Source organism: Dacryopinax primogenitus (genome assembly GCF_000292625.1).
Source record: "Dacryopinax primogenitus strain DJM-731 SS1 chromosome Unknown DACRYscaffold_2, whole genome shotgun sequence".
NCBI lineage: Eukaryota > Fungi > Basidiomycota > Dacrymycetes > Dacrymycetales > Dacrymycetaceae > Dacryopinax > Dacryopinax primogenitus.
Genome location: NW_024467199.1, coordinates 851,259 through 871,728, shown reverse-complemented (window position 1 = coordinate 871,728; position 20,470 = coordinate 851,259). Strand labels below are relative to the sequence as shown.

The following is a 20,470-nucleotide window of genomic DNA, read 5'->3' as shown; positions in this document are numbered from 1 at the left end:
TACAGTATAGGTACCTGTGGATGATCCTAAGAGACCAAGTCTGAAGAGACAGTCCCCAGGCAGAGTAGGCCTTATATTTATACCTCTGTGGTGGAACCTGCTAGAACATCTTGCTTACTCAGCCTAGTCAGGTGATCAGGTCATATGACCAAGGATGAGGTCATATGAGGTCATGCACAGCCATGCACAGCAGGTCACCTGACCATCCAATCCTTCCAGCAGGTTCCAGCACATGCCAAGGTATACCAGCTACTTCCATGTCATAAAGGCTTAGTCATGTCTCTTGACCAAGCAATGAGCTGGTGCCCTGACACCTGAGGCAACAGGTGGTGACATAACCAAACAAGGAGATGAATGTGCAGAGTCCCCCTACCCTGTGCTTCAACCATCCCATAAACTCCATTACAAGGCCCAAACAAGCCCATGCCTTTGTTTACACATAGAATAATATTAATGAAACACTGAACAGTTCATGGAAGCACCAAGTGGCCAATGCAGGATTGTCAGCAACTCTCTAAGCTCTTCTCATCTTTGAGCCATAGGTGTCACCATTGACAACCTCACTTTCATTGGCATAGTCGCTGCTACTGAGCCGGACAAGAGCACTATCAATGTCATTAGGGCAAAAGGTTATGTACAATGCAGGGATGCCAAGATATTGGATCATGCTTCGAATTTCATTCCGGTGAACTTCCTTGTAGCCATTAGTACCAGCAGCATCCTTGTGGAGCAACTGAATACCCACAAGGAGACAAAGTACATGACACTCGTCATTGTTGGCAGCAGAGACAGAGGGATCCTGTTTAAGCTTATCACATAGTTGTTGCAGCATGACAGGAGATACTGCGTTGAGTTCCAAGATGAGATGATCTTGCTGCAAAGCCTTGACTTTGAATCAACAGTCATGATATGAAGCTCGCTTCTGCAAAATATTGTGAATGACAAAAGCAAACTGGGCATCTTTTTCAAAAGGTCCATTATGTAGCATAAGAAGATGCCAAAGCTGCTTGGCCATACTCACAGGGCGATGATGACACAGGTGATCAAAACCACCAATTCCGAAAGGATCCAGATGCAGGAATAGACCACCAAGCAAGAGATGGTTGTTGAAGTCAGTGATGGGTGTGCAACCTGCCGAACTGAGCACAAATTTGTTGCCATTGAGGCAATGAAACAAAACAATTGCTTTCATCTGTCATTCATTGTCCCTGTCGTAGTTGCCTTTGGTGAAGCTGCACCCTTCCAGGAGAAGATTGCCACCATTATCATCATCCGCAACAACTGGTGCCAATGTGTTCCTCCCAATCAAATCTGATGTAGCCACAATCTGGGAGTCCTCAACAGGCAATTGTGCAATATTCACAGCTGGAAGGAGCATTTGAGCATCAGTGTCCTTGGTGCCAAAGAGAGCAGTGAAGTTTTCATCTGAAAAAGATGCGGCAGGGAGATCCAAATATGTTGAGTAACACTTGCTGGAAGATAGAAGAAATGCCAGCAGGGTTTTGACCCTCCAAGCTGATGCTAACAAAGGTGTCATGTACCTAATGTCAGCATCAGATGGATGCAGAGAACCAGAGAATATGACAGTGAATGAGTCATGCAGGGCGTCAATAGTAGGTGGCAAGACATGGTGGAGACAAGCATGATCCCTGGGTAGAACAAGAACATTACCCCTAGAATACTGCTGTGTGCCAAGAAGGGGATTTTGAAACAACTTATCCTTGGTATGATCATTCATGAGCAGACAGCAGACACTAGAACAATCATACCTAGCAACCAGCCTGAGATTGATATGAGATGCCTGGAGAAACACGTTCTTGACATCAGGTGGCAAGTGATCATGGCCATAATAAAACTGATTAGCCAAAGACAGCAGAGGCATTTCATGCCTTGCTAAGAGAGAATATTCACAGACACTGCACAAGGCAACATGACCAGCTTTGCACCACAGGTGAGAAAGACCAAGTGCATACAAGAAAGCACCATCATATGTGGTGGCATTGTAGCCCATTGGTGTCAAGTGGGGAGGAAATGTATCACCCGGCAAAAGCAGTGAGAAGTCAATACACTCTACAGCAATGTAAGTAAGCTCTCCTTTCCTCACCTTCTCAGCACAGACAGCACAAGTCATAATTGCAGCATAAGAAACTTTGCAAAGACTCTGATATTCCTTGATGATGTTGAGGACAGTGTCATCACTGACAATGACTGGATATGGAGGAGCTGATGGGGTGGAATGCTCTACTCTTGCCCTAACTGTGCATGTAGGAAGATCCAAAGAGACTGGGAGCTGCCATTTCTGATCATAGCATCAGGTGTTCTGCTCATTGAAGATATAGATTGCAGAGAAGCAGTCAGCATTGCCACAGAAGTGTGAGCTAAGTTTGTGTCTGAGCATCTCCTTAGTGTGGTGTGGGCCATAGGGTACTCAATGCACATTGCAAATACAACGGAGGCCCTGCTGACTGATGCCAGTGTAAGTAGTCAAGAAGCGAGTGAGGGAGCAGATGCTAGCGACAACAAGCAAAGGATCCTGTTCAATCTGAATGAGGAGATCTGTTGGGAGCCAAGTGTAAACCCCAACAAAGTCATAGAATAGATCGAGATGATCACATCATATGGCCCCCACATCAGCAGGGTCATCACCATAGACAACATTCTTAATCATGATGCTGTCCCTATTGAGGGGAAGGAAGTCACAAACATGGTTCATTGGGAGAGGGGGACAAGCAGCAGTATGAACTGTCAGGTCAATGAGGCTAGCAAAGATCAGGGAATGGTAAAGGACGTGTAAGGAGGGGCATGCACTATTGACTGGGTCCCCAATGGTTAGCATCAACTGACACTTCCACATCAATTGACTGCAACCCCCTCGTAATGGCAAGCTCCAATTCTTGAAGTTGAGCTGGGGGCCAGCCACGTTGCTTTGCTATGTAAGCATGGGCATGCATCCTGTCAACAGAGTTATTGCCGGTAACAGAAGACAACAAGGAGCCATCATCAGTGGTCAATGTTAGATGAGGAGCAAGCTCTTTGTCATCAATGACATCTTTGATAACAACCATAATGACAAGAGATATAATTTCAACAAGCGTGAGATAAGGGATACAAGAAAGAGTAGCAGAGACTTTGGTACTTCACCCAATCAATGTGGAAACAGATGGGAAAGGGGTCTCACATTCAGACCCAACGCAGACCCACATGAGCTGCTGTATATAAGGTGAGCTAGCTGGAAGGAGTCCCCAAGTCCAAACACTCCTACAGAACACCACCATGTCATGGAGTCAAAATGCAGAACCATGTTGCCATTTGTGTACATCAACGGCATCGCAGATGTAAGTCAAAATAAGGACATCAGTTACATGTGGCAAGTTGATCCATATTGCAGATAATTATTGCAGAACTACTGTTCAGTGATACATTACCAGCTGCAGACTGGGAGGTGGGTCCAAATCGCATTATAAAACAGAAGAATAGCTAATGGTATACAGGCAGAAGTGAAAGATGAAGAGACATCCAAAGACCACTGGCTGTTCAAGACTGCTGCTGCTATACAGCACACATTGGATGAGGCAGATGCATATGGCATAGTTGATCTCAAGGACATCATGAGAGTGTCTGAGGGCAGCAAAGACATAAGGGGGTCAGTGACATCAACGACACTGGGTAACATGAAGTAGGAGAGCACAGTTGTGTAGTAAATATGGACGACAGGCATGGAGGAAGGAGGGCAGACATGTACTTCTTGTAATGACACAATGTACTATGCCATATTGACATCACTGTGTGCTCCCATTGCAAAGTATACTTTGTTGACAACGAAGTCAATATGGGCAAGGACACTGATAAAACATTTGATTAACTATGTGGAGAAAGACAGTGATCCAGCTGATAAACAGCAATAAAGACCCATACAACACCAGGACATGAAGAGAGGACTACACTAGCGATTCAACCACCACAGCTGCCATACATGCCACTACAACCATGCCCATGAGGAATGCCAAGGGGGCCATGCTCAAGCTCAGCAATATGCAGGAGAAGTTGCTCATGGAGAGCCTGCAGCTGTGCATTCTGCACACACAAGCCAATGTTCTCTGCACAAATAGCCTCGTCATTGACGCACATGTTACAAACACTGTTCACCATATGCAGCAACTGAAGAAAAATAGTTTCCTCCACAAGGAACAACTTCACCTAGGAAGAACATGAGCAGAACAAACATGCAAAATCGACAGTAACTCACATGGCAGTTGTTGCAATTCATATGGTATCCTATGTGCAAGACAGGGGGAAGATGGATGATGTTGGCAACACCAGCAACATAAGGAGCACCAAGAGCAGGAATGCCACCTTCTGCAGCAGGAGCAGGATCTGGTGCTATGGCTGTGTTACCGGCAGCATCACCGGCAGGGCTGCCAGGAGGAAGAGGATGTGAGGGCACTAGTTCTAGCAAGGTTGCCACACACTAATCCCAAACAATAGATGAAGTGCTGGGGGGTCTACTGTGGTTGAAAGCGGCTCTAACCAGCAGTACTAGTTGATATCCACATCACCAGGGCCAGCTGGATTATTGGGGGGGTCCAAGGGGGTCACTGGGGGGTCCCATGGGGTGTTATAAGTCAGTTATAGATAGCTGAAAAGTGTAGCAAGAGTTGTGGAGTCAAGGCAGGTTTCTGAGAGCAGGGTGTTCAGGTGTGTGTAGAAGGGGTTCAAGATGATGAGATGACTTAGAAACTGCTTGTAGACTAAGGAGTTTCCTCAGAGATCAAATCTGAGGGATACAACATCACTGTACTACTGTTTATATACCTTGTAGGTGTTCACCAGAAGCCCAGGAGTCCAGGTAAATTCTGGGGACTCCTACAAATGTCAGATAGACGTCCTAGCAACACCCCCAGGCCTCCCAAACCTTTCCAATAAATTGTGGAGACTCCTACAAGTGTCATCTTGTGTCCCACTACTCCCAGTAGGGGCCTTTAGCACCGCTATGTCTCACCCCAAGTGTCTGGACACAGCAGTCTTGTGGTGTCCTCTGCACAATGTCTTGTATGGCCACTGCCATTGTCCTAAGGCAGTTACCAGTACAGGAAGTTCCAGGGGCTTGTTGTTTCATTGCTCCTAGGGCGAAACGGGTGGCCAGGGGTGGTAACAGGCAGTGCCCTGACAGAGGAACACATTCAAGAGGGGGAGAAGTAGGCTCAGGGACACCACTGCAAAAGACGCCTGCAGGAGGATGTACAGCAGGATCAGCAGCAAGGGGAGCACTGGGACCAGGGCCAGCACAAATGCCAACGCCAGCATCTGCACTGTTGCCAATGATGTCATCATGCACATTGGGGAGCATCACAGCAAATTCAGCACCTATGACAGGTCCGGCAGGATTAAGCAACCTAAGTATATGTGTCAGAAAAGAAAGAAAAGAACACCGGGAACAGATGCACACAGGATTAGCAAAGTTCCCAACATGGGGAACAATAGCCCAGTATCCAGCAGTACCCAGCAACTGGGGGAGAAACTTCGCCCCATAGCCCATGCTTTGCACCCAGACTGTCCTGTTAACTACAATGATGTCAGCAGCAACAGACATTGTCGTCAAGGATCTCACTAGTCCAGGGACAGTCAGGTGTCATACACTCTTTGCAGGCATCAGCAAAGATAACAAGAACAACGGAGGAACTTACTAAAGACAGTGGTGTGCCAAAGAAGAAGCTGAGTGGCAGGGGTGGCATGCATGGGACAGTTGGGCCAGGGAGCAAGGAGAGGATGATCAGGGGCAGGATCAGCCATGAAACTGAGGAGGATGGGCTACATTAGAGATATAGGTAAGTCGACAGAGTACTGTTAGAGATTGTCATAGGAGTTAAAAAGGCAGAAGGGATGCCTTTCTGACAACAACAATGACGAAGGAAGGGGAGCAAAAGCAGACGCAAATCAATATCCGCTAATTCAGAGTCCGGGACCACACAAACAGCGACCTACGGCTCACGTGACGGCGGATAAACGTTTAGGTTCACAAAATGCAAGAGCACAGCTTTGTATGTCTGGAAGACCTGGCCCAACTCCGTTGGCCAGGGATGATCAATTCAAGAAGTACAGCGTCAACGTAAAAGGAATGAGAATGTAAAAGAAGAACTCAAGGCAAGGGCATGTCAAAGTAGTGCATATCGAACTGCTGTTCATCATAATACCTCGCCTTCACGGTCCGGCGATTGAAGAACCGTCCGTCCAGCTCACGAACGCTCTTCCATGCACCGACAGGTCCAGAAAACTTGACGAATATGCGGACTTCGTCTTCGGGCGCGCTGCGGCGCGGGGCGACGTGGATGTAGACACGCTCGACTACGCCGTGCTTTGAGCACTCCTCGGCTGTGCAAGTCGTCAGCAGATGTTGACAGAAACGAGGGTAAGAGCATACCAATTTCTCCCTGCAAGTCAGCGTCGACATCTTCCTTGCCTACCATATTCCTCAGGCAAATAACCTGGCTATGCTCTCCCCATCGCTCCACCTCCTCTTTCAACTTAACATCCTCGTTGACATTGATGATCTTGCCCATGCCTGACCGACCCTGCTCAGGTTTGCCCTTCTTTGCCCCACCAACCTTCTCCACAGACAGAGCGTGGACGATACCCGCGCCGCTCACGCCGAGTCCCTGACCTTCTTTGTGACCCCATTTTGCCATCATACGGGCCGCGAAGTTGTGCGAGTCAGCCCTGCTTATATCATTAGCATGCAGGTCATAATCCTATACTAGGTCGGACATACTCTTCAGGCGGAGTACCTGCATTTTCTTCGGGCGCAGGAGACGCAGGTTTCGGCGCTTGGAAAACAGACGTGGGTCCGCCAGGTGCCAACGCTGCAAGTTTAGCAGCAATAGCTGCTGCCGCCTGTCGACGCTTCTCGACGGCAGGATCCATTGCCATGGGAGGCGTAGAAGATGTTGGAGGAGGGGCGACAGGTAATGTAGGAGGGAAGGCGGGTGGTGCAGCCCAGGAATATTCGGCGTCCTCTGGCTCTGGTGGAGGACGCACGAATTGGGGAGGTTCAGGAGCACTAGCGGGCAGCGGCGGAGATGGGGGTCTGGGGGCTGCCCCACGGCTCATAGCAAGGCGCCGCTGGTAAGCTTCCTCCCCAGTCTCGGCCATGATGGGTCTTGGCGCAGGCGAAGGAGGACGGGGAGATGGCGACGGCACAGGAGATGGAACGGCAGCAACGGCAGGACCGCGAGACATGGCCAGACGGCGTTGATACGCCTCATCCCCGGTCATGTCTTTTGCGATTTGAACAGGGGCGGTGGAAACGAAGGATGGTGCATCTCCAGAAACCTTCGAAGACGAAGGTGCAAAGGAAGGTGCACCGAGGCCACGAGGTCGGGCAGGTTCGTCGTCGTCGTATTCATCCCGAACACGCGGCTCGAAACGACCTGCTTTTCTTGAGCTGGCGAACATAACACAGGAGTGCGACACTCACCGGCCTTTTGCGGCCTCCAGCGATTCTCGCCATCACTTCCGCTCCCTTCTTCATCCTCGCTGCTATGCCAAGAACGCTTCCTTTCGTAGCGCCTCATCGCAGCCTCCTCTTTCTCCCTCTCTCTGTAAGCCTTGTACTCAAGGTAGTCATTCGGACGTGTAGGATCATACATCTCCGTAGGATCCCACACATTCACATTCTGCTGCTTGTTCTTGACGCTCGTCAGTGTCCATTCTCTCCAATGAAGAACAGATAATGCACCTTCCTTTTCTTCTTGTGCCTACCACCTCCACCACCACCTCCCCTCCCTCCTCTAAAACCATTCACATCCTCATCGAGCACCATACTAGGAGGCTTGATCTTCTTCGTCCATCCCTCCGCCGCTTCCGGGGGTGGCTCACTAACCGTAGGCGGGGCGAAAACGACCGCAGTAGCGGAAATGGTCGCAGTGCTGGACACGCCCGGACCGGGAAAAGGGGCGATCGTCGTCGAGGCCGGTACCCCAAGGTTTGGGAGTCGAGCAGCGAGAGGCTTGCTGACCGCCGGTTTGGGCTTGTTGGCCTGTCTTCTCACAGGAGCGAAAGCGAGGGCTGCAGACCGTTCCACTGCATTCGCGGGTGCAAGTGCAAGTGCGTGCGAGGGGGTAAAGAGGTCACGGAAGGAACATGGTCAATCTCCTGCATGGGAAAAAGGTACTGCGGGCGCTCATGCCTGGGTTGTTCGTCTCCTGGCCGTAATCCTTTCCATTTTCCGGGATGAGCTCATCGGTTGACGGAGCAGCGACGACGGTGGTGGCGGAGGCAGGGTGATCAGTAGAGGTAGAAAGGGTGGGAGTCGCTATGCCGCTAGAGGCGATAGCAGATGGAGCGGAGAAGTTGATACCTCCGTAGAGACCGCCTGACATGGTGGTGGTAAGAAGAAGAGGAGAGCGGTGAGTCGAATCCGTGGACGAACACAAATCGAGGGGAAATGCATCCGCCCTCGTATAGGGGGTAATTCACTTCGGAGCCCAGCATCACACATTAAAAGACGTAATAGATTCGTGCGGTCATATCCTACCATGCGTAAGGCATTAAGCGTCAAGCTCAGATATGTAATCCAATTTGGAGAAACGTGCAGGTGAGAAAAGAAGAAAGAAGAAGGAAGAGGATGCATTATCCAGAGTTGGAGAAACCGGGTGCTTGAAGAGAAGAATAGATGGAGATGATACAGGAGGGTCAAGCGGTCAGACGGACAGAGACGTGCGAGAATTCGGGAAGAATGAGATAGATACAGTGAAATCCAGTGCGGATGGTGATACGGTTGCAGTTGCAGTTGCGAATGCAGATCAAGGAGCGTGGGCTGAATGAGCGTGAGGGCGAGACGTTGCGGGGTGGGAAGGATACGAGGGACAAGGAAAGAAGAGGAGGATAGAAGGAGATGGGATAAAACGAGGAGAGCGGAGATGAGAGGAAAGAAAGTGAGATGAATGAGAAGGAGAAGAAGAATGAGATGAGTGCAGAGCAGAGCAGATGAGAAAGGGGAGAGACTAGAGACTAGAGAGAGGAAAAGAGAAGAAACAGGAGTGTCAAGCGACAAGAAGAGAGCAGAGAGCAGAGAGTCGAGTCGAGCGGAGAAAAGAAAAAAGTCACGCAACCAGTGCATAACCAAATACATAGATGCGAGCTGTCAAATAAATCAGAGATAAAAACAAAGACAAATCAAACAAATCAAACAGGAACAGGAACAGGAACAGAAAGGGGGAAAAGAAGACACAGAGACGGAAAAAGAAACAAATCGAACAAAAAACAGATACCTCAACCCTTCACCTCATTGTCGAAATGACACCGCCCTATCCATCACCCTGCACTTTCTCCCTTCCCCTCTAGGGGGCGGCGCACCCAACCCAACCGCACTCCCCAGCCCAAGCCCGAGCCCAAGCCCGAGTCCGGGTGCGGGTCGGAGAGCAGCCGGCTCTCCCAAACATCCAAACGCGTCCTCGCTCGAGGAATGTTCTTTCACGCTCATGAGCTGTACTTGCGGCCGGCGTTTCTTAGCCGGCGCCGCTGGCGCCGCCGCACTAGCAGCACTGACATTCCCACTGCCTGCGCCGGCCGCCCCAGCAGGAAAAGGCAGCGCCAAAGGTAAAGGCACCGGCCCCTGCCCCCCCTTAGGTCTCGGCATCCCCGAATCCCCATAGGTATACGACCTTGCGCGCTGCCATCTCGTGCCTTGCCTGAACTGGCCCAGGGAGGGGGAGCAGGCAGTCGCATGCCTGGGATCGAGCATCGCTACGTATCCTTTGGGTTCGCAGTGGGCCTATACGAATGGTGCAAGTTAGCGTCATGTGCGAGGAAGAGGGGGAGTGAGGGAAGCGGAAGGAAGCAGGGGACTCACAGGACTGCGTTTAAAGAAATCATAATACCCCCCCTGGAGGATATATATCTCTGGAAAGTGTATACTCGGATAACAATGCGCGTTAACCGCTCTATCCCTGCTCCTCAGATGTTTCGCAATCGTCGGTGCGCGTTTCACGCTAAACTCGCAGTGGAAGATGATGACCGTTTTCTTCCCTTGGCCCTGGGCCTGGCCCTGTGCTCCTCCCTCTGGACCTGGACCATTATAGTTCCTACTCGTGCTCGGAGCAGGGAGGGGGATCCCACACCCCGAGCGAAGGAAATAGTCTTCCGCCGCATCGGCAGTAGCGAGGTTGACCGCACCGTCAATATGCCCTCCAGCAAACTCGTAGTCGAATCGGCAGTCAACGATATGCAGCGCCTCGAGCTGAGCATCATAGTCCCCGTTGAGCACAGTCTCCAGTGTCTCGGGGGTGATCCGCATAAGCCCATCATCCTTCACCCTCAGGCAAGGGAGGATCTTTCCCTCCTGCTCGTTATGCCCAAACCCGCCAAACCCGAATCCGAATCCAGATCCGGGCTGAGGACAACTCTCCCTCTTGCTAGGTTCGACCGCGCTCTTCGGCCCGCGGTCGACGGCGTCTGCCCCGCTCCCACTCCGCAGAGGGCGGAAAGCAGGACTGCCATCAGCGTGGGTGACAAGGCGGGTATTGGTGCGCTTTGCGTATGCGCGCTGGACAGCCGTGAGTGGGCTCGCTTCGCTCGCGCTCGCACTGTCGGCATCGGATTCCGCGGCGAGGGATAGCGTGCGCCTCATCGGCCCGCTCTGGAGAGGGTTGAGCTGCGAGTCCTGGGTGAGGATGCTAAACGCGCTCTGGGGAGTTGGGAGCCCTGGGCGGGCAAAATGCTCTCTCTCACGCTCAGGGAGGGAAGGGTTGATGCTCGGTCTTCTTGCGTGTGCGTGGCCGTGGGCGTGTGGGTGGGGGTGGGCATACGGGTGTGCCCTTGCGCGAGAAAGGCTCCCAGTGCGGAAATGGAGTGTCCCCGCACCTGCCGTGGCGAACTTTTCCAGTTTGCGGCCTTTGAACGCCATAGTCGGGCTTGTTGGTGGAGAAGAGGAGGGGAGGTCGGAGGGGATCAGGTGTTTAGGCGGAGAAAGCTTCTTCACTCTCTGGGAGAAGGTGGCGAGGGGGGAAGAGGGGAGGTCGGAGGGGACAAGGAGTTTAGGCGGAGAAAGCTTCTTCACTCTTTGGGATAAAGTGGCGAGGGGGGAAGAAGGGAGGTCGCTTGACTCGTACAGGCCTGAGAGGTCGGAGAGGTTCGCGGCGGAGGCGAGGACCGCTGGCGGGGGTGAAGTGTACGTCCCTAACGGGGCGTGCGAGGCAGGCGCTGACGGGCTACCGGGGAAAGGCCGTATCCCATCCAAAGAACTGTCGATGTCCATCCTATCCGTGCGTGGTGAGCTGGGTGGAAGACCATCCTAACAGGACTGTATCAGCACGATCCCCAGCTAGAGGAGAGGGAGAGGAGGCGGACCTGGTCCCACTGAGGGATAGGATCAAACAGCCCGCCCATCCTCTTCTCCGCACTGCCCGTATTCTGCACCCACTGCGCAGGCAGACTGCCGCGGGTCTTGCTGCTCTTGCTTGATCTGAGCTCGGGACTCCCCTCCGTCGACCGGGGGAGGTTGCGGATGTCTGTACCGAACTTCCTCGGTGCGGGGAGGGCGAAAGGCGAGGATGGCTGGTGCGCATGTTGTTTCTTCGTACTGAGGGTGAAGTAGTCTTTCGAGCTGCTCTGCGCGGGCTGGAGGGTGGCTAATACTGGTCGCTTGGGTACTTGAAGGAAAGGGTTAGGCAGTATAGGGGAGATGTCCATCGGGCTCGTGTCCATAATAGGCGAGAGCATGGGGCGAGCACGCTCAGGTGCAGGGGACATCGATATGCTCATACTGGAAGCGAAGGAGATGTCGACGTCTGAGGGGAGGTCATCATCAAAGTGGGTCGGGGAGGAAGGCTGCATGTGCCGGAAGATGGCTGGTTGTTCGCGGATTGGGGAGCTTGAGAGGGACATAGTGGATGAGGATAGAGTTTGATAAGGTGAAGGTTCGTTTTTTAGGTATTCGGGAGCGGCGTTGGTGAGTGCGTTGAAGTGCGTCGCTGTCGTGGATGGTAGGGTTAAAGAGCGTGAGCTAGATAAGTGTTTAGTACATGATTGATTGATTGAGTAAGGGAAGAGTAAGGCCAATGTTGGACAAAGAGAGAGAGGAAAGCTGTGCGATTGCCAGCGGATGGTGTTGGCTGTACTCACGCGTTGGCCTGAGTGTATACAGTATAGAGATGTGGACGTTACCCTCTAATACGGAAATGGTCAACAAAAGAGAGGAAGAGAGAGAAGAAGAGAAAGAGAAAAGGGGGAAAACACTCACGGAAATCAGAGTTGTCGCCGTACACACCACGTGCACAGAAGATAGACTGACGAGGAAGACAGAGAGTTCCACACAATTCCCTCTTCTTCTTGTTGCTTATACGAAGAAGACACAGAGAGAGGAACAGCACAGCGTAGGCCTTGAACGACAAAGTTGCAGGGTAACGTACTCCTCCCTCTGTAGTCGTCGTCGTCGTCGTCGTCACAAACCAGCAGTGTCCAAGCTAATCCCCTGCTTCCGTGTTAAACCTCACACTTTCACTTTCACTTCCCCTTCTAACGCCGGCGTACGGGCGTGGGCAGTGCGGCTTAGGGTGAGTGGACAGCGGATAGGGCGGCGTGACGACCAAAGGAAGTGAAGTGGGACAGGGTCTGACACGCTAGAGACGCGTGCAAATCTAGGTCACCTGACTGATTTTTATGCTACCTCACTTCAGCTTTTGATGCGGAATGTTGGAGTAACAGCATTAAATGGATGGATATATCAAACTAAGGATACGGGGAATGGAAAGGGGAGGGGAAGGGGCTGGATAAGTACACATCCGATGGACAACAGCTCCAACATTGGGAGCGGATGCGAGCGGGTAACGCCTGCTTGGAGTTTATCCTTTCGATAGACTTCGACCGACATTGACAGTATCGTATCTTTATGTTCATCTATCGGGCATCGACGCCCTACACGTTCTTATACCTCGACTGCAACGTCCCCTTCACATCCGTAGTGCGGATCATCTCGTCCCATCTACTCCCATCAGCAGTGTGCAAGGTAAGCGAAGGGAAGGCTTACGGGGCAAACACGAAAGGGAGGTTGTCCGGGTGAAGTTCAGGATAATGCGTTTTCACAGTAGAGACTATATGATCATACAACACCTGTCCATCCTGTCAGCTACAACCCCAGGAGGAGGAGGATGTACCCACCTCATACGCAGCAGCGTTCACATGCAGCCCATCCTGCATCCACTTGTCCAGTCCCTCCTCCTTCCCCCCAGCGCCCTCCCAAAGTAAAGTATACATATCAACCACGGGGATCGCCTGTTCTTCCCCCAACTCCCTTACCGCCTGGGCATAGGCACGCGTGACTGCCTGATCCCGGTCTAGAGGCTCGGGAGGGGTGCGGGAGGCGAGGATCGACCCGCGCTGGAGGGAGGAGAAGGGAGGAGGGGTGATGAGCAGCAGGCGCGTGTGGGGGGAGTGGTATGCCGAGCTTGGAGAACGGAGCAGGGAGATAAGAGTGTGCATGTTTTCCTTAAACTTTGGGAGGGGGGACTGTGGCCGTCGTCGAGCTCAGTGTCAATGTCTGGAGACGTGGGAAGTGGACGTACATGCTGCACTTTGGGAGGGAGGACAGCGTCGTTCGCTCCTTCATCCCCATCACCCATCAGTACACAGAGCGTACACAACATAGAGCAGACTGACCAAACCAGATGATGAGCAGCTTGACCTTCTGCCCCCCGCCGCCGCCGTCGTTCCTTGGAAATGTCTGCTTGAACACTTCCAGTGCCCACTCGGTGTTGTACCCGCTCAGACCGCGGTTGAGGACGTCCATCTTCCGCGCATACCTGTCTGTTCATGCACGCAATAATCCGTATGTCAGTACTAGTGCAGTGTCCGTGCGGGAGTGGTTGGGGGAGGAGGACGTACATGCTAGTCGTTGTGCGAACCCGCCAGGTTCCCAGCCGCCCTGCGTGAGAGAATCGCCAATGAGCATGATAGCGTCCATATTTCCTGCCATGGTGCTCGTCGTCTGAGTGGAAGAGGGAGTGAGGACGTTGGAGAAGAGACCGGCGAAGAAGACGACGACGAGGGAGAGCAGTTGGAGGAGGAGATGCATAGAGGGCTCCGAGTACAGGGACAGCGCTTTCCTATTCTGACGATCGTCATCCTCTGCGCCGCCATCGTCGTCGTCCTCCCCTTCACCGTCGTCGTCGTCGTCCTCACCGTTGTCGTCGTCCCCTCCCCTCCTCATGTCCAGCCCAGCCACCCGCCGTCCAGCCCGTCTCCGTCCCCAACCCTCCTCCTCCTCCTCCTCCTCCCCCGCGCCCCGTTCCCCCTCCTTCCTCCCCTCCGGCCTCTCCCAACCCTCCAACGCCCAACGCCTCCCATCCCGTCCCTCCCACCCTTCCCACCTCTCCCACTCCTCCCACCCCTCCTACGGCCCCGGGAACGCCTCCACCTACGCCTACACTGACTACCCGCGTTTCCTCACTCTATGGGAAACAGCTAGCTTGCACGCTTCGTGGGCGCTACACGGGCTCTGGGACGCCTTCCGATGGGACCACGTCTTCCGGTTTATCCAAGAGCCTGAGATACAAAAGAACGGTATGTCCCTCCCTCCCTCCTTCCTCTTCCTCCTCGTCGGCAGCGGCCACAGCTGAAAACGCACAGTGCTCAAGAGTCTCCTGCTGAATGGCCTAAGCCTAATCTCAATATTCACCTTCGAATGGCTCCTCCTCCCTCTCCTGCCTCATAACCCCTCCTACCAGCGCAACCTAGGAACAGCATACCAAGTCCTCTGGCTCTGGCCCGTCGTCGGCGCTTCCCTATGGTTCAACGTGCGTCCCCCCCCTTCCTCCACGCAACCGCTAACCGCTAATCGCGCACAGAGTATCTGGAGCACGACAATAGCGCGCAAAGCCTTCCTCTTACAACATGGCCAGGCCCCAGTACCAGACACGCCCAGCTACGGCGGAGTGCTGAACAGTATCGCCAGCAGCGCGTATAGGCTCATATTCCTCCTTTCGTACCTCTTTCTCCAGCTGTGTCTGGCCTACTTGCCAGTAATGGGCAAGCCGGCGGGGTTCGTCTTCACCTGCTGGGTCAATTCGTACGTCCTTATTTCCGCAGCCTGCCTGTAGTTGGTTGCCCTACTGACCTGAGGGAAAGGTACTACAGCTTCGAGTTTGTCAATATCGCGCGTGGGCTTACGCTCAGCGAGCGAATAAAGCAGCACGAAGAACGCTGGGCCTACTATCTCTTCTTCGGTGCGTCCGCCCCCGCCCCCCCTGCCCGCCTTACCCAATACCCACCGGCGCTAACCCCGCCCAGGTCTGCCATCAGCAGCCCTCTGCATGTGGGGAAGCAGCCTAGCCAACGCCGCTTCCTACGCCCTCCTCTTCCCAGCATACAACATCATGTCCATGCCTGCGCACCCACTCCCTCGGCATCCCTACGCCCCCCACCCGAGCCCTAGCGCAGGGGGCCAACCAGCCCTGCTCTCACCGTATATCCCTATCCGGATCCCTGTGTTCACGCCTGTCATACTGGTGAACGAAGTTGTCGTAAGGGCGCTGAGTGTGGGTACGCGGACGCGCAGGGGGACGGGGGGCAGGCCGGCGGCTGGGAGCCCTGTGAGGGGGAAGAGGTGGGGGACGCAGGCTATGGAGTTGACTGAAGAGGGGACGGAGGTGGACACGTTTCGACCTAGGCGGAAACTGGACTGAGTGCCCGTGCCCGTGTCTCCTACGAGTAACGCATCTATTCCACTACATACCCATTACACCTGTACTGGATGCCCTGTATCCCTAGCCCAGCTAATGAACGTCTCTACGCCCATACCTCTAGCCAAAATTCGCCCATTCAACAGAAAAGAACTCGACGTCCCCCGTGCTCTCCTCCCATGCACAAAGCAGATGCGCCTTCTTAGTCGCCGTGCCCAATCTTCCAAAAGCGATGATCTCCATCGGGTGGAGGGGATCCCGCATGCCCCGTGCCGAAGCAACGAAATGGCTGTGATACCTCAGCGGATCCCCGGGGTAGACGAGCCAGTCTCCGCCGAACTTTAGCCCAGAGCCGAGGAAGTACCCGGCTTGCCAGAGTGCGCGGAAGGAGGCGCTTTTCGCTCGCTCGAGCGGGGTGCTGGGGTAGTTGAAGATGTTGGCTTTGAGGGCGGAGTGGAGGGTGCAGTGTAGGTGGGGGGCGTACCAGGGGAGGGAGAAGGAGGAGGAGGGGATGGATACCCAGTGCGGGGGGGACTTGTTGGGTAGCGTCGGTGCTGGCTGTTCCTTCGCCCCTGGGGGTCGTCGTTCCTCCCCGTCCTCCTCCTCTCCCAATTGCAAAACCTCTTCACCCCCTTCCTTCCCCTTCACGCCCTCCAACCCCCTCCGAGCCCTCTCCTCCCGTTTCCTCAACGCCTCCCCCTGCAAGACCCTCTTCGGCCTCCTCTCCTTCTCCTCCTTCTTCTCCTGTTGCAAGCCAACGTCATCTTGTCGTGCGTCTTCCCATTGCTCGAGCTGCCCACGTGTGGGCGAAGGGTAAGAAGATGGGTCGTCTACGAGGTAAGCGAGTCCTGTTTCACAACAGAGTACATCCATCAGTCAGCTAAGCGTCTCACACACGCAAGAAAGAGATCATACCGAGGTCAACGAGCAAAACAACTTCCTCAGGCATCAACCTCCCCGGCAAGCCCAAGAAGACGTTCTGCTGCGTAGCACTAGGCAGCGTCCCTACTAACGCACTGCAGATATGTTTAGTACGGAGAAAGGCGAGGTCTGGTTGTGCGTTAGTTAGCTGGCCACGACGGAGAGGAGGGAGGGGGGGAGGACCTTGGATCGTCCATATTAGACCTTGGTTGTTGGATATGTATATTGGTATTGGCGGTATTGAGGTGGACGTCAATACCGACGTAGAGGTCGTCGTGGTCATCGTGGTCGTCATGGTCGTCGTGGTCGTCGAGGTCGTCGCTGATGTTGACATTGTCCTCGCTGACAATGGAACTGACAATGACCTCGACTGCAAATTATTGTCAGAGTCATGTGGCCAATAGGGTCGTGTGCTATAAATTGTGGCTTGACATGTGATTGTCTCACTTCTTTTTTGCGCAGTATTTTTCATATCTTTCAACTTGTGAACTCTGAAGAAGAAGAGCATTAATTTAATGCACAATTTGGATAGAGAATGCAAGAGAAAAGAGTTGGAAGTCAAGGGAAATCAAACACGCAGAGGCAGCCAAGTGAATGGAATATTATATGTGCTCGATGAGTGTCATGCAATGCCGTCCACCTCCTGCTCAGACTCGGTGCTCGTCGCTCGACGCTCGACGCTCATCCTGCCCGCGCCCGCACCCGCACCCGAGCAACACCCCATACCCACTACCTGGAAACTACTGACTCCCCCCACCCCTCCCAAACCCACGCAAGAGACCCTTCCTCCTCTTCCCGCTCCTTTTCTTCGGGTGGTTCTTCCCCTCCGCTTTCTTACCCCTCAACAGCCTCCGCCTCTCCTCCGCTCCCTGGTCCCAGGTCTCGTCCTCCCCCTCGGCCCACCAACGCCCGCCTTGCAGGAAGATGACGCCGGTGAGGGCGACGCTGCAGAAGAGGTGGGAGGAGGCGAGTTCCAGCAAGGGGTTGCGGAGCGGGAGAGGGAACTCGGTGGGCGGTGTGAGGGGTGTAGTGTAGGTGGCGAAACGGAGGATATCTGTACCAGTTAGCTGGGGCGATGAGCAATGGAGAGCACGTACTGGGGATGACAGAATAGAGGTATATAAACCCCGAAAAGGCGTACAAGACTGCTCTTGTCAGCCACCTGCCTCCTCTCATAAAACAAGCTCGCACTCACACAAACTCGCCCAGTCAAACAAGCTCACATCCCTCCAATCGAAAAAGTTGGTCAGGAGGACCCCCATCCCGCCCAGCGCTAGCCCAGCGAGCACCCAGAGCATGTACGCGGGTAGGTGGGCAAGGTGGGCGTAGTACGTCGCTGCGGATGCGAGGTGGGCCGGGGTGAGCGGCGGGTTCCACATTGTGAGCGAGTCTGCTGTCCAGTGGGTGCATAGTGTCCCTTTCCTCTGACATTAGCGCATATACCCTAGTCTAGTGAGTTAAAGTACCTGCAGGAAGTGAGCAGGGTGTCGCGTGCACATGGATAGAACTCACCTAGGAAGAAAGAGGTGACGCAGACGAGGACAATAGCGCGGATGCCGGACATCCCGCTAACCCTTTTCTCCTCTTGTTCTGTATGTCGACGACGGGCTGTATCTGGTCAAGAGAGGGGACGATGAGGCATACGCTGTCGCTGTCGTTGTCGATGTTGGATGTGCCGTCGTCGTCGTCGTCGTCGTTGAGTGCCCTGAACACGGGTCAGGATTCGGTGCCGAGCCGGAGTTGCGGATGCAATGAGTTTATCCGATGGATCAGGGAAAGTGTAAAAGTGGAATGAGCGCTCTCTTCTCTCACTGTTCAGAATAATCGCATCATGTCTCGCCTCAGTCGCCCTCTCATCCCATACATACGTCACTCTTTAACACGTTACATCACAGCTTCATCATCAGCGTCATCGTCATCGTCGTCATCATCCACTCCCCCCAATCCAACCCCTTCATCACAAGACATTCCCATCCAACAACCACCCTCCAACCCTTGGTTCCTCCGTGGCCCCGGTGCCTTCACCCATTCCCCCCTTCCCTCCCCCACACCCCCCTCCATCCCTCCCCCATCCCCAGGCTGCCCATCGCACATCCTCACCATCCATTCCCACCTCTCCCTCCTGCCCCAACTCGACCCTTCGACGCTCTACGCCGGTCCTCCCCTGCCCAGACCATACGAGCATTTCCAGACTCAAGCCGAGCTGCGGCCTAGGGGAAAGAGGGGAAGGGGGAGCAGGGATGCCGGGCAGGGAGTTGGAGAGCCTGGCGGGTTCTGGAGGTGGGTCGTTGTTGTTCAGGTCAGGGAGGGCACGAAGGGGAGAGGGAGCGTCGAGGCCGTTTTGAGGAGTCTTAGGGTGCTTGTATGTCTCCTGCTTCTTCTCGCGTGTATGAGGCTGATATCCTACAGCTGAGTAAACAGCACCCCTCTCTCCCACTCCCTCCAAGAACTCGCAAACAAGCCGAAGACGGATGGGCAATGCTAGACCTAGGCGACACGGCCGTGCACATCCTCTCCCGCACAGCGAGGGACAAGTGGTTCACGGACAACGACCTGAACCCGGAGGAAGAAGGCTTGAAGCAGGTATACGGAGGGATGCCGTTTTGGTTCAAGACGTATACTGAGTGAGCTGGAGAGGGTGTAGAACGAAACGGAGATGTTGTAATGTGGTCGTTGGATCCTCAGCGTCGTACAATGATAGAGTCATCAGCACCAGGTATCGCATAGTCGGGCCGTCGAGGCTCATGAGAACGAAGCAATGAAGCCAGACAATATCCAAATCCTCCCTCCCTCCCTTGCCTCTTACGGCTCATCAGCGGGCACGCCTCTCCACCTGAGCTTTGCCGTATTCCATCATTCCAATCCCTCACACGACGATGCAGCTGGCGCACACTCGGGAGGCAAGCGCCCTCCACTTCTGGACAGGCAGGCGTGCTTGAAGTCCCCTCCGGATATGCGCCGCGATGAACTGTTTGGGATTCAGTAATGTCTTTTCAGATCGAACAGATCGCATGCAGTGCAGACATAAGGAAAGAAATGGTCTTGGAGAATGGAAAGCCAAAGAGGTGGAAGGATAGTAAGCCCGAGAGAAAGAGGTGTGAGGCACGCGTTAGCAGAAATGTGAATGTAAAATTACGATCGAATAACATTGCAGGGACACTTCTTTCTAATGCTTCTTCGGGCTAGAGTGAAGGATACTTCCACTGGTTTTGTCCCCTTCAATCACGCATAGTCAGAGCGCTATTAGCGCACTTGCGGCGCGGCTACACAGCATATGCAAATAAAGCAGTTCTCTACTAGAATCGCACCAGAAAGAAACCATCTCTGCATGCATATGTCATATTTTGGTTTCTGAAGCTAACCACTTGTTCAGCTCCTTGGAGAATACTCGTACATCTTGCGTTGCTCTGTGCCATCGATGTAATACCGATATAACGATCCATTCGCTCGCTGTAGGGCGCTGATGTATAGTGTTTTGTCGGCATCATTATCAATGAAGTCCGGGAGGGTCACCGCTAGTTCTCCAGGTCGAAAGCCGGCATTCCCAAAGTCAAGGAGAGCAGCTACATTGCCCTCATTGTCCACCAAGATGTTCCGACCGGCTAAGTCCCCATGCGAAAAGTGGAAGGTGTGCTGATCTCCCGCATGAAGATCGAGGAAATCGTAAAGCTCGATGAGTTTTCTGCCCGGGCCTCTGTTTTCCAGTGGCATGAGACCCGGTTTACCTAGGAAAGCAAATGCCTCGAGCAGATCGCGCTTGGTCATGAATGGACCGCACTGATCCGCCGGGATAGCACCGCCTTTGAAAAGCGGATCTTCGAATGCAAGATCGTTAAGCGGACCCAGGACAATCTCATCGGATGTGTTGTCGGAGAACT

At 53.6% G+C, this 20,470-nt stretch overlaps 11 protein-coding genes across 11 annotated transcripts; 3 read left to right on the top strand and 8 right to left on the bottom strand.

Annotated features, from left to right (window-relative positions):
* Positions 1-895: 895 nt before the first annotated feature.
* Positions 896-1,192, bottom strand: DACRYDRAFT_46690 (uncharacterized protein; the record flags this gene model as incomplete). Its single annotated transcript, XM_040774722.1, has 1 exon — positions 896-1,192. The coding sequence occupies one exon, from the start codon at positions 1,190-1,192 to the stop codon at positions 896-898; it is 297 nt and encodes a 98-aa protein (XP_040632372.1).
* A 2,107-nt stretch (positions 1,193-3,299) lies between these two features.
* Positions 3,300-3,680, top strand: DACRYDRAFT_103965 (uncharacterized protein; the record flags this gene model as incomplete). The annotated part of the gene is made up of 3 exons (XM_040767854.1): positions 3,300-3,335; positions 3,389-3,442; positions 3,492-3,680. The coding sequence occupies 3 exons, from the start codon at positions 3,300-3,302 to the stop codon at positions 3,678-3,680; spliced, it is 279 nt and encodes a 92-aa protein (XP_040632371.1).
* A 1,704-nt stretch (positions 3,681-5,384) lies between these two features.
* On the bottom strand, positions 5,385-5,590 carry DACRYDRAFT_103964 (uncharacterized protein; the record flags this gene model as incomplete). The annotated part of the gene is made up of 2 exons (XM_040767853.1): positions 5,385-5,393; positions 5,447-5,590. The coding sequence occupies 2 exons, from the start codon at positions 5,588-5,590 to the stop codon at positions 5,385-5,387; spliced, it is 153 nt and encodes a 50-aa protein (XP_040632370.1).
* A 455-nt stretch (positions 5,591-6,045) lies between these two features.
* Positions 6,046-8,375, bottom strand: DACRYDRAFT_113580 (uncharacterized protein; the record flags this gene model as incomplete). The annotated part of the gene is made up of 6 exons (XM_040769659.1): positions 6,046-6,369; positions 6,419-6,714; positions 6,767-7,424; positions 7,472-7,682; positions 7,733-8,076; positions 8,168-8,375. The coding sequence occupies 6 exons, from the start codon at positions 8,373-8,375 to the stop codon at positions 6,137-6,139; spliced, it is 1,950 nt and encodes a 649-aa protein (XP_040632369.1). The 3' UTR covers positions 6,046-6,136.
* A 365-nt stretch (positions 8,376-8,740) lies between these two features.
* Positions 8,741-10,774, bottom strand: DACRYDRAFT_74699 (Rhodanese-like protein). Its single transcript, XM_040776081.1, has 4 exons — positions 10,445-10,774; positions 10,069-10,405; positions 9,848-10,023; positions 8,741-9,769 (listed from the first exon to the last, which is right to left on the bottom strand). The coding sequence occupies exons 1-4, from the start codon at positions 10,622-10,624 to the stop codon at positions 9,281-9,283; spliced, it is 1,182 nt and encodes a 393-aa protein (XP_040632368.1). The 5' UTR covers positions 10,625-10,774; the 3' UTR covers positions 8,741-9,280.
* A 1,926-nt stretch (positions 10,775-12,700) lies between these two features.
* Positions 12,701-14,021, bottom strand: DACRYDRAFT_61974 (SGNH hydrolase). The gene is made up of 6 exons (XM_040775685.1): positions 13,876-14,021; positions 13,651-13,797; positions 13,557-13,594; positions 13,153-13,500; positions 13,022-13,104; positions 12,701-12,976 (listed from the first exon to the last, which is right to left on the bottom strand). Exons 1-6 carry the CDS (start codon positions 13,964-13,966, stop codon positions 12,910-12,912), a joined length of 774 nt encoding a protein of 257 aa, XP_040632367.1. The 5' UTR covers positions 13,967-14,021; the 3' UTR covers positions 12,701-12,909.
* A 177-nt stretch (positions 14,022-14,198) lies between these two features.
* On the top strand, positions 14,199-15,674 carry DACRYDRAFT_103960 (uncharacterized protein; the record flags this gene model as incomplete). The annotated part of the gene is made up of 5 exons (XM_040767852.1): positions 14,199-14,553; positions 14,620-14,786; positions 14,838-15,058; positions 15,118-15,215; positions 15,280-15,674. 5 exons carry the CDS (start codon positions 14,199-14,201, stop codon positions 15,672-15,674), a joined length of 1,236 nt encoding a protein of 411 aa, XP_040632366.1.
* Positions 15,675-15,791: 117 nt separating this feature from the next.
* DACRYDRAFT_45876 (uncharacterized protein) lies at positions 15,792-16,875 on the bottom strand (the record flags this gene model as incomplete). The annotated part of the gene is made up of 3 exons (XM_040774667.1): positions 15,792-16,519; positions 16,587-16,721; positions 16,776-16,875. 3 exons carry the CDS (start codon positions 16,873-16,875, stop codon positions 15,792-15,794), a joined length of 963 nt encoding a protein of 320 aa, XP_040632365.1.
* A 301-nt stretch (positions 16,876-17,176) lies between these two features.
* On the bottom strand, positions 17,177-18,269 carry DACRYDRAFT_19949 (uncharacterized protein). Its single transcript, XM_040771733.1, has 4 exons — positions 18,105-18,269; positions 17,788-18,009; positions 17,690-17,737; positions 17,177-17,646 (listed from the first exon to the last, which is right to left on the bottom strand). The coding sequence occupies exons 1-4, from the start codon at positions 18,154-18,156 to the stop codon at positions 17,333-17,335; spliced, it is 636 nt and encodes a 211-aa protein (XP_040632364.1). The 5' UTR covers positions 18,157-18,269; the 3' UTR covers positions 17,177-17,332.
* Positions 18,270-18,801: 532 nt separating this feature from the next.
* Positions 18,802-19,127, top strand: DACRYDRAFT_43354 (uncharacterized protein; the record flags this gene model as incomplete). Its single annotated transcript, XM_040774538.1, has 2 exons — positions 18,802-18,954; positions 19,002-19,127. Coding segments are annotated over 2 exons (279 nt in total), but the record flags the coding sequence as incomplete, so codon positions are not given.
* Positions 19,128-19,961: 834 nt separating this feature from the next.
* On the bottom strand, positions 19,962-20,357 carry DACRYDRAFT_103956 (uncharacterized protein; the record flags this gene model as incomplete). The annotated part of the gene is made up of 1 exon (XM_040767851.1): positions 19,962-20,357. One exon carries the CDS (start codon positions 20,355-20,357, stop codon positions 19,962-19,964), a length of 396 nt encoding a protein of 131 aa, XP_040632362.1.
* Between the last annotated feature and the right edge of the window lie 113 nt (positions 20,358-20,470).